We start from the raw sequence: 12,021 nt of genomic DNA, 5'->3' as shown, positions 1-12,021 counted from the left end.
CAAAACAAGATCTGCCTTATTGACAACAGAGATAAATTTCTTCCTCTGCTCTCATTAGCCATGTCAGCTCCTTAGATGTGCAAGGTACATTTTAAGATGGGGAAAAAAAAATTGTAGAGCAATCACAGTATCCAGGTGCTCAACAGCCAACTAACCATGAGCTGAAGCTCACAGTGAACAAAGAGAAGTCTGCTATGGTCCCTGAAGGGAGATAAGGGAGTCTGAAAGACCTTAATTTGCTATGCTATGAAAGCACAACGCTACTAAACACCTGTCCAGGCCAGCAATGATTCTCCAAACTGGCAGCCTTTAAGTCAACACTGCAGAGAACTTCACACTCTGCACCTTCCTGACCAAATCAATAAGCAGTTTTAAAGCACCACCTCAGCACCAGCCTTAAAGGAGAAGGAAGGAGGGGAGAAGGAAACAGAAAGAATAGTGTTAATACAGGTGTGCAAACTGAGGGTATCTACTGATTTCCAAAACCAGCACCTGGTCGAGGTAGTAATTTTGTATCTTTGCCAAACGTAAATAAAAGCAAACATTGAAAAAACCCATTTGATGTTAGTGGTCTGGCAGTGGAGAGGGAACAGAAAATGTTATACAGATCCATCAACTATATATTATTTAATGAAGAAAAATATGTAATGCAATAAAGTCCACAGTGAGTGAAGGTGATGTACATCCAATCTGTTTTGCATTTTATGAGTGAGTTTAAATACTGTAAAGAGAGAGACAGAAAAATCAATAAATAACCTACTTAGGAAATTACTATCATAACACAGTGGGCCATCTGAAACAATCCTTTTTTAAGTAATTCTGAAAAATCCAACACTTTGATCTTAAGACATCACCAAGACTACACACTGTGTTCTATTTATTAATATTTTATATTAAACAATAATCCTAATCCATGAATATCAAAATATCAAGTCATTGAAACTAAATTCTGTGAGTTATTTTTCAAATGGCTTAAGTAGCCAGGAAGACATTTTTCTCTGCTACCTAGACAAATGGTCTACAGTTCTGTATTTATATTTAACTCTTCAATGTCAGAAATCTAAAGAGCTTAGAAAGCTGGGTTAGGAGCAAACTTTCATATACATGTACATTTGGAGATCAAATGAAAGATCCCAGACACTTAAAAACTAGATTTTTTGTTTGAAGTCAAAGAAGAGTAGAGACTAACATTCTATTCCAATGTGGATGCTGAATATATATAAATAAGCTAGGATAGAATGACAATATCAAGGGATGGAAAAGAGAGTGAGAATTAAAATGGGCTATTTTAAGCATCAGCATTGCCAAAAGACTTTAAAAAAAAATTATGTACACAGAATTGAAATAGAGGAAAGAGATGAAAATATGGAGCATTTTATTGTTCAGCAGTAAAAAAAAAATTAATAGTGTTTCTTATGTTAGTAAATAAGACTATCCAAACAAGGTCATCTGTCACAGGGGTCACAAGGGTTGCAGGATGAAGAGGGAGATGAGAATGTTGACCTCATGTTCAGAAGGCTTGATTTATTATTTTATGATATATATTACGACTATACTAAAAAGAAATAGAAGGAAAGTTCTCAGAAGGCTAGCTAAGCTAAGAATAGAAAAGGAATGAATAACAAAGGTCTGTGTCCAGGCAGAAAGTGAGAGCAGCTCTGCCGTGAGTGGTCAGCAAATCCAAACATCCACCCGAGACCAATCACGAATACACCTGTTGCATTCCCCAGCAGCAGATAACCATTGTTTACATTTTGTTGCTGAGGCCACAGCTTCTCAGGAGGGAGAAAAATCCTAAAGAAAGGATTTTTATGAAAAGATGTCGGTGACAGTCATCCACTTTCTTATGTCAATACAGGAACTGTGAAAGATAAAGAAAATCCTAAAATGCTTCAGAAGAGAAATGACCTATGCTCGAAGTAGAAAGAGAGCCATTATACATACTGAATTGATCCTACTTGTGTCAGCAGAAGAAGTTCAGAAGACTGAAAATGTCAACACTAATGAATTCCTGCTAGTCATGAGGAACTACAATGTACTAAGTTTAGAATGATTTTTGGAATGGAGACAATGCTGGACAACAGGTACAAGTTAATTCACACTTCCTGCTGACTTTGTTCTGATACGTAGTAATGCCAGTGCCTTATGATTTTTATAGGGACTTATAATGAAAAACATAGTATACAGGATTTTCATAAGAAGATCAAGAAGTGATTCTTTAAACAGATCCTTTCTGACAGATTGGAAAGAATTAAAATTCAGAAAGGTAAGAAAATGATAACTCTGCAGCAATTCATTAAGCACAATATATGTCTGCTTATTTCAGCAACATATTTGAGCGAGCGGCTGTGTGATTTACATACAAGACAAAGTCAAATATTGAGAGCAATGTCATTAAGAAAAAACCATTATTTAATGCTTCATTTGACTTTTCTGGACTCAAGAAACCTGAGAATTTATGCAAAAATTATTCTCAAGAATCTAAGAAGTTCAGAAATATTGAGAAATGTTTCTGGGTTCATTCAATGAAGTGTGTTCCATAGAGGTATTTTGAATAGTTATTACTATTGATGCACCACATGCATTCACTTTTCAGACTGCGAGAAATGCTGCATTAAATGATGTAACAGTAAACTAACATTGAAACATAGGAAATACCAGGTTGCAGGAACAGAAAAGGAAGATTTTAGGTTTTTAAACAGGTTTTTGAAACATTTGAAACCTCGGCATTCAGGTAGTGGGTTTTTCCCTTTTACCAATGTGTCCACCAGCCAAGGTTGGTTTTTTTCCTTCTTTATGAGAAATAGAAAAGCAATGCTATTTTACATTTCTAACAGTTCTGAAGTCATTATGAACATGGACAATCACCTTTCCACATCAGAGGTCAGCTAGATTAAAGGAAGTTTTATATAGGACAAAAAACTCTGTCTGGTCTTGCTTGGTTACACACAAAGGTGACCAGAAAATAGCTTTCACCAATCAAGTAATGCTCAGCAGCACAAAACAGAACTGACATTCATCTCATTTTAGGCAAAAACTGATGAATTCCAAAATGCTGTAAAATATATATTCAAACCTAAGCCTATGTTTTATCCATATAAAAATTTATCTATGTAAGTATAAATATACTGAGTATGTGTAAATCAGACTTGCACCTTCAAAATCTATCAAAAACACTAAACTAATGAAGCTCAGTGAGGTAAAACAGTGAAAGATATCTTAGTAAAAGAAATCAGGGTAAAAGTGGCAGTGAATAGCTCTGCCACTATGATCATAAATTACATTGAAGATAAATTCCACCTCTGGGTAAGAAGTGCCTCAAAAGTCCTTGAGGGGGGCTGAAAGGACTAACAAACTGAGCGTGTCATAACTCAGGTGTGCTAAGACCAATCCATGAGTAAAGAAGAAAAACATCAACCTTCAGCTTGCTTATCATCAACTTTCTATAGGAAAGCAAAGCAAATAACATCTACCTGCAGAGAGCATTTGAAACATGTTGCAACCTTTTAATCAATATCATCATTAGTTTATGAGTCCAGGCAGTTGTAGTTCATCTTAACTGTGCAGCTGGAGGATGTGATCTCTAGTGTTCATTCCCTGTAACACACCATGGGGCCAGGCTAGTTTCCCTTCTCACAGGTAGGATTTTCATAGGTAAGGATTTTCTTATTTTCTTTATACTTTATACTTTATTTTGGTCATGATCTGGTCTGAGTGCTAATAAATGTTCAAATTAAAAAAAAAAAAAGGCTGTTATTTGTAGTTTTCCAAGCCAAATAATTCATACACTTTGGGATTCTTCTAGGGTTCAACACCATCATAGCATTTGATGTCTCTGCCTTTCTACATCAATACAGTATTAAAGTTTAATCAAATTACTGAAATTAGGAAATAATTTTCCCTTTTTCAGATTTCATTTGTCTGTCACCCAGGACTGTTTTTTTTTTCCTTCTTTAAAAGAAACAGAAAAGCCATTATGTTTTACATTTCTAGCAGCTCTGGAGAATATACACAACAAGGATTAAGAGATGAATGGACAGGTCACAAATTCCTTACAGAAAATCTTATCTTCTCCCATTAATGTTCTTAATTACTGGCATTGTTGCCAGGACAGGTATATAATAAGTATTAGTTATACATTAAGAAAATACCTAACTAGGATAAATTTCAGATTAACACAATCTATACCCACTTTCCAAATGGAAAAATATATTTAAACTTGTAAAACTTTAAATTCTAATCTAATACATTTATAATTAATTCTAAGTAAGCAATATTTTCAATAATAATTAAGATTTAGTATAAATGACAGTCTAACCAATCAGACACTTTCAGAATCAGTAACTATAACAAAGCACAGAGCCCCAGTCTGGCTCTGTAAACATCAAAATCTAACAACTAGATAAAAAAAAAAACAAAAACAAATAAAAAAACCAACCCAATTTCTATGGCAAACAGCAATATCCTGCATCTTGAAGAGAACATCTTACTTAAACCTTCAGTCTTCAGAAAGTCAAGCAAATATGTTGCTTAATGCTTTCTACATTACCTTGTCTCAGTCATACGTATCAGAAAAAGGAACCAACCTTTATAATGATAAATGTCCCTTCTCAATTTATATATCCCTACAGATTTTGCAAAAACATAATGTACTTTTGTTTTCCTTACAAGTTTCCTCTTTTAGAAGTTAATTTAGAGCTCAGATTATATGCCAAATTTCTATCTCAAAAAAGATCTCAACTATTCTTATTAATTTGAATCTCAATACATGGCTTATGTGTTTAAGATCAGTAAAATACATATAGTTAAGTAAAACTGCAAAGCAGGATCAATTTTGACATGAATATGCAGGACATAAGAGCAAGCATCTGAAATAGTCTTAGGCAGCAGAAAACACTTCTAATATTTTCATCTCTAGAATGATAATAACTGAGTATTTGGTATATGCTGGCAAAAAATACCTAAATAAACTGAAAAAAAAATGTTTCTGTATGGGAACATGGCTAAATTTTATTGGTCATTTCAAAACAGCAAACCACCAAAATAACAGATACTGCAGATAACTCACCTTTGTAGTTATTGTTTTTTGTTAGTTTTTTAATTTTTTGGGGGTCAAATTCATTTCTATCAGAATTAATTTACATGTGAATGTCTGCAAGAGTAGTATGCTCAAATATACATTGTTTTCAATGTCTTTCAGGTGAGAACTGAAACAAACAACCAACTACCAGGTATCTGACGGAAGGGAGGACAACAATTGTCTTTTTTCCCATCCTAATTCACAGAGTCATATAACGGCCTGGGTGGGAAGGGACCTTAAAGATGGATCTATTTCCAAACCCCCACCATGGACAGGGATGCCACACACTAGACCAGGATGCTCAGGGCAATTTCTAACACAAGTTTTTGTTTGTCTCCTTTGGTCAGTCATTAATCTTGCTGTGTATGGCAAACACCACTATATGCTTAGCAGGTCTCAAATGTGGTAAGCCAAGATGAGTAATACTGTATGGGAAAAGTACTCATTACCATTCCCACACTGGCATTTTATTCTTGGAGGAAACATAGTGATTCATTTACAACTCCTGCAGGGTGTCCTACAGAAAAGGCCACAAAGGTAAAGATGCCATCATTTTGGGTTTCCAAGAATATTTTGATTAATTCAGCAGAACAATTGTTAAATATCAATGTGTAGAGGTAGGACAAAGCTTAAAACCAAATGCATTTCTAATATGCATCTAAAGGTGGCAGCAAATGTTTGTTCTTTGTTATAGAGCCTGAGTTAATCTCTGAAGAGTTTCAATCGCTGTATCTCAAGGTTCTATCCAGAAATGAGAACCAAATGCATCCTCAGTGTCAGTTCAATGCTATGTCAAGAATCAAGCTGTTCCAATGAACACAACCTCTAAGGGTTTCTGCACACCAGCCATCTCCAACTTTGCTTTGCAAAAGCAATACAACCTGACTAACATGGCCACCAGATAACATAACACAAAGATACTCCAAATTACACACATTCCAGTATCAGAACCTGTATGGTATAAATTTACACAAGGGGAAAAATCAGTCAAAAAAGGCCTCTAGCCCCAAAGCCTGCCTTTCTTCTCCACAATAACATCCAGAATGCATGTAAGCTATGGACAGGGCTCACCTAAATTCTAAACATAAGACAAACCTGAAATATTTAGTTTAAGACACTAGTAGGAGGAATCTTGTTACAGTCTGCCTAAACGTGAATTTTTTCTTTGTTCTCAGAATTAGCACCCACACCATCAGTCAGTTCTCATTATTGCTGCAAGTACTGAGGTCATTAATCAAGTTACAGAAAATAGTCTAGCGTATTTAACTCTGCAAACCATAATTACATGACACACAAATGAAAATAAGGCAAAAAATGATTCTGCAGAAGGAGAGTCAGTAGCAGGGCTCTGGTCTATGGGGGGAAATGCATGGGTTTCTGTGTGTGAGAGAGAAAGGAGGTAAAAGGAGGAAGGCCATGAAGAGGATCTGGAGTTCCACCAGAACACCCTTATTTACTTAAAGCTAAGCTCCTAAGCACTCCCTGCAGAAACAGGAGTAGCATGAGTTTCACTTTCTTCACACTTATCCTCTAGAAAGGAACAAGGTTCAATAAGATAAGTAGGCTTGTAAACAATCCCTTCAAGTTCTTTCATCTTCAGTTCCACTTAGGAAGAACTGTTCTTTGGTGGCAATTTTTTTTTTTATTTTTGAAAATATGTATTAGCTACAAGATACATGTTACCCACATGCCTATTAGAGATGAGCATATCTATATAATGACTTAAAAAACCATGTGAATGCATGCATCTATATATTCTAATAATTTATTTTTAAAAAATTTTGTAGAGTATTAGAAATTAAATTGTCAAACCATCAAAAAGTATTAATTTCACATCCCCAGAAAGTTCACAAGAATATCACTTTAAATGTTATGCTGCCTTGGCTGAGGTGATGAAGTGACAAGCCTTGAAATCTGACTGCACTAAGATTTAAGTATGATTTGAATATACTGCTTTGACTAGTTAGCAAAAAACACCAACATAACAGCAACAACAAAAAACCCCAAGTTGTAAATTCTCAACTGGATATCATATAGTTCAAACTATATCCTCAGGTCTATGTTCTTTGGTTTGCTTGGCTACATTTGGACATTAATTTCTCTAGTCGGGATGAATTTGAGCTTGAGAACACATTTCAACATACATTCCAGAAAATCCTCTTGGTATTTCAGGTTTTGGACTAGATGGGTTTTGATACAAACAGCTGACACAGCAAGTCACTTAGATTTAGTCAACTATTATTTGGTTTACAGTTTGTACAGGTTCTGTCAAATTTAAACGTACCCATAGGAGTGTATCACCCAGTGGGAGGGAAAAGTTGACAGTGTGAAGAACAGCAGAAGGACTGCATCCATGAGCAGATTCATTAGTTCCTATACAATGTCTATATGCAGCACTGTGTGTGTACATACACAGACCAGACTTGTGCCCAGTCAGAATGGCATGCAAGGAATATGGAAATGGTCATCACCTGCTATCAGAGAATTACTAAATATTCCCATTTTATCTAGGAAGCTGCCAAAGGTAGAATTTGGGTGTGCTTCATGGGACATGGTAGAGTCTAGTGTGTGTCGAAAAACTAGAAGTTAAACATCTATTTATGAACCTCAGTGGCAGTTTTTTCCACTCTGATGACACTTGTTCAGGATAAATTTAATACTGGGTCAGTTGAATCAGGAACTCGATTTTGGACAGGTCAAGCTTAAAAGAATAACACAAGTTCAAATGCAAAATGAGTTTTGCTTTATTAGTAACAACTTATTTGCAGGAAGGAATGAAGTAAGAAAAGTTAGCAAACAGATAACCAACATGAAACTTCATATATGAAATAGAAAAATTGTAGAGTGTATCTTCTCCCACTAATGCAGCTCCCTCCTCACCACTACACCAAGAAGAAAACAAAGAACTTCTATTCACATGGAAAAGGGAAGAATCAGAGAACACACAAGAAATTTTGCACATTTTTTCTTAGTTTGAGAAGACACTAAAAGAAAACAGATACAGATAAATTTGTCAATCAATAGTTATCAGTTTCAGTAGCTAAAATAAAAGGAATGAAAAGGTAACAGAAGAGTGTGAAGTGGTGCTTGGTGGAGAAATGCTGAAGCCTAGAAGTTTACTGCTAAGTTAGCGTGTTCAGACCCATGATTTCAAGATGTCATTAGGCTGCAAGATTATCTGAACACAGAATAAATCACATGCAAATAATTTCATGTCCAGCTGCAAAGTATTAAGCTTTGATTCACTTACCTCCCATAATTTTAGATTGGCAGTTGATAAATTCTGGCTTCTTGTCTGCAAGGTATCGCTGACAAGTATGATGTAGAACCTGAAAGAATGTGCATTTTTCTGAAGCTGTGTTTGCTACCCATTGATCAAACGCATTTTCAAACAGTAAATCGAATTCTGGGGAATCCTAGAAGAAAAAAGAAAGAAGACTACTACTATACCTGTTTTACAAATGACTTAGAGTAAGATATTTTATCAAACATACTGTGTTGCAAAAAGTAGAAAGGTCATGCAACTAATAACCATCCTGGTATTACTGCATATTTTTGAATGAAAAAGACCAAACAGGCAGGAGGGCTCTTTTACTGTTATTTTTAATGAGGAGTAGTCAGCTATGACAAAAAGATCTGAAAAAAAATTGTATTTTAGATCAAAAAATTAAAAGCCAAATTCTCATAAGAAACCATTGCTATCTTCAGATATACAGTTATTTGTGTCGTCGATATTATGCAAGCATTTATGTCTCTCAACACAAAATTTATGGTCACTCTACATTATAGAAGATGTGGATCTATTCTCAATGCTCAATCAAACAAATAAGCTAAGTCCTAAGCAATTAACAAGTCCTAGTTATTGTATTTAAAGCATTTTCATAAAGTGTTGCAAAGGATTCAGAATAACATGAGCAAAAGGCCACTCCCAGAACAAATCACAGTGCAGTTCTATACCAGATTTGGCTGCCAAAATAAAAGGAATTGATGCAAGAATCACGCTATACATTTAATATTTGGGAAACACTGCTTTGCAAGCTGATCTAGTAAATGTTCTATTCCAGCAGATAACCCTGGGAATTCACAAGGAGAGGAGCTTGAAGGAAACATTTCTAAGCTTAAGAGCTTGGTAGGACTTTCAATCTGTTATGTACCTAGCTGCATAGCAGATGCTGTAAAAGGACCTAAAACTCTTATCCCTTACTTCTTTGTCATTTCACTTGCTTTCATAGTCCCTTTACCCACAGAAAACATAACTGCACTCCTTGCATTTCATAAGGCAGTGGCCAAGGGGTTCTTTTTTGTACCAAGTCTTTAGGTAATAACTATACTTGGTACTAGGGACTTAGGTACTAACTAAGACTTGGCGAGTGATAGAATTTGGTGCACCATAGTTAAGATGCTTAGGTGGCTGATCAGAGCACAGCTTTGAAGAAACAAGGGAGCTAGTCACAAAAATATTTTGCTATAAAACGAACACAAAATCACTTTGTGAGCACATAATATGAGACACATTTTTAACTTCTAAATATGTTGTTTTAGTACTGGAGAATTGCATTCATAAGCCTAAGACATATTCGTACAACCTCACCTTGAGATAGCTCAAGGTGAGATGCATAGCCCAAATTAAAGGAATAATTCCACAATTATTTAATATAGGGCTGATTTATTTTATTTTATTTTTGGTACTTTTTTGTTTAAATCAGTGTTCACTTGCCATTTGCAGCTAAAGGACACTACCACTTTTTCTAGCATAAGATAAGGAATGCCAAAATATCTGAGGAAAGGACTGTCCTAGAAAAAATGCAGGATTCACAAGATTTCACAAATTTGAATCTCAGCAACCTCCTCTGTACTTAATTCTACCTATTGCTCTATCTCATAGCACAGCTGCACGCCAAAATAGACCTCAAGAGGCTTAAAGCTGAAGCAAACAAGGCTCTTACTCGGCTCTTTACAAAGAAAAGAGAAAGTAGTAAGGAAAGTATGGAAAGATAAGAAGAAAAAATCCATAGGACTGAGTTTTAGTCTCCTCCTATGTTTCCCATTAAAATTTACTTCACATATCCCACTTAGCTATTTCTTTTTTTGAGAATTTGCACTTAAACCTGTATCTTATATTTCCAGATACCCTTTGAACAGAAAGAATGCCTGGTTCCCAAATCAGTTAGATAACAGCTCAATTTTCATTCTCTAGAAAAGAGTTCAAACTCACCCGATTAGGGTCTATACCATTGACCTGGCGGAGCTGCTCGAGCATCCACTGCGTTCTCCTCACAAATGACGTGGAGCCTTCAAATTGCTTCACCTTTGTAATAGATGCTTGGGCTGGTTTCTTGTTTGTCACTGAACATATAGAAAAACATATAGCTAAAATGGGCTTTGTGATTCAGGAGCATGCTGTTTACTTCACTTATCAGTAGTTGTTTTGCTGGTGTATTTTCTACAGTGTCTCATGAAGCAAATACATGTCACCAATTCTGACAGCAGAATGCATTATCTTTCCAAGATAACATACTGAAAAGCATATTCCTTATTCTCAGAATGGTGGTATGATGCCAAACAAGCTGTTTAGTACTCAAAATTGGATATATTTTAGCCATTATCAACTTAAGTTACCAACATTCTGTAAAAAACCCCAGCACCCAGCACTACAACGAAGGTCTTCCCATTTCATTCTTACAATCACAGAATGGTCTGGGTTTGAAGGGACCTTAAAGATCACCCAGTTCCTATCTCCCTGCCATGGTCAGGTTGCTCAGAGCTCCATCCAGTCTGTCCTAGACATCTCCAGTGACAGGTCACTGACCACCTTTCTGGGCAGCCTATCCCAGGGCCTCACCACCCTCCCAGTAAAGACTTTTTTTCCTAATATCAAACCTAAATCTACTCTCTTGCAGTGTGAAGCCATTTCCCTTTGTCCTATCACGACATGCTCTTGTAGAAAGTCCCTCTCCAGATTTCTTGTAGGCTCTCAGGTACTGGAAGGCTGCAATTAGGTCATTTCAAAGCATTCTCTTCTTCAGGCTGAAAAAACCCAATTCTCTCAGATTTTCCTCATAGGAAAGGTGCACCATCAATTACCTTACTGTTCTCTTTCCCCCATGCTAATTTGCTTAAGTGTCTCATATCCAGCACTGAGTATTACTAGTTTCTTTCTCTCAATTTAGGAAAATAGAGAAGGAAAAAAACCCCAACCATATGACCATGTAAGTATATACACCTTATGAAAAAACCTGTTACTTTAGACTAAATTTCATATTGCTGATTGAAAAATATAGTACATGTAGGACATACTTGTATAACACCACCAACATTTGTGACATTTGATTGCCAGCCAAGAAACATAGGTATATGTGCTTACTACATAGTAAATCCATCAAATCAGACAATAGTCTGTGAAAAACACAGGTATAAGAATTAAGGAACTAAAATTTTTTTTGACACCTTCCCTTCCAAATATTAGGTACCACAAACAACCATGAATAATAATATTACTTATTATAAACAAAAGGTATGTTAAAAACCACAAAAAAGAAGACTGCACTGATTTTGGAAAAGAATAAAAAAAAGCAATACAATTCTCAAATAAGTGTATCATTAAGTCAGAATCGTGTTTTCAGAGAGCACTTAATAAGGCTGGCTTTTCAACAGCAGAAAATTGACTTCCTGCAGTAGATGCTTTCTCTAAACAAATATTCTTTTAATCAGTGTAACCCCATGGAAGTTCTATAAGTAGCTTTAGACACTTTCTGTAGTCAAATGTGTATTTTATTTACATGCCAGTTTTCTGTTGCTGTACGTTAAGTCACTCCCAAACACATTTCCAATTTCAGTGAAGAAATAATTTGTATAATCATTGTATTGCATAACCTACTAAAGCTGGTGTGTCATCTATTTTTTTCCTACCTAAACTCTTTCCAAAAATAATTTTACCCATA

General features: G+C 35.6%; 1 protein-coding gene across 1 annotated transcript in view; it reads right to left on the bottom strand.

The window, feature by feature from the left end:
* The window catches only part of STXBP6 (syntaxin binding protein 6), a 97,588-nt gene that overhangs the window by 14,703 nt on the left and 70,864 nt on the right, over positions 1 to 12,021 (bottom strand). The window contains exons 3-4 of the mRNA XM_063160457.1: positions 10,296 to 10,426; positions 8,331 to 8,496 (exon numbers count right to left, since the gene is read on the bottom strand). Of these exons, the coding sequence (XP_063016527.1) occupies positions 8,331 to 8,496; positions 10,296 to 10,426 (297 nt within the window). The remainder of the gene's footprint in view (positions 1 to 8,330; positions 8,497 to 10,295; positions 10,427 to 12,021) is intronic.

This window comes from Melospiza melodia, chromosome 6 (assembly GCF_035770615.1).
Source record: "Melospiza melodia melodia isolate bMelMel2 chromosome 6, bMelMel2.pri, whole genome shotgun sequence".
Lineage (NCBI taxonomy): Eukaryota > Metazoa > Chordata > Aves > Passeriformes > Passerellidae > Melospiza > Melospiza melodia.
Note: the sequence above shows the minus strand (reverse complement) of the source record. Positions and strands in the feature narration are given on the sequence as shown.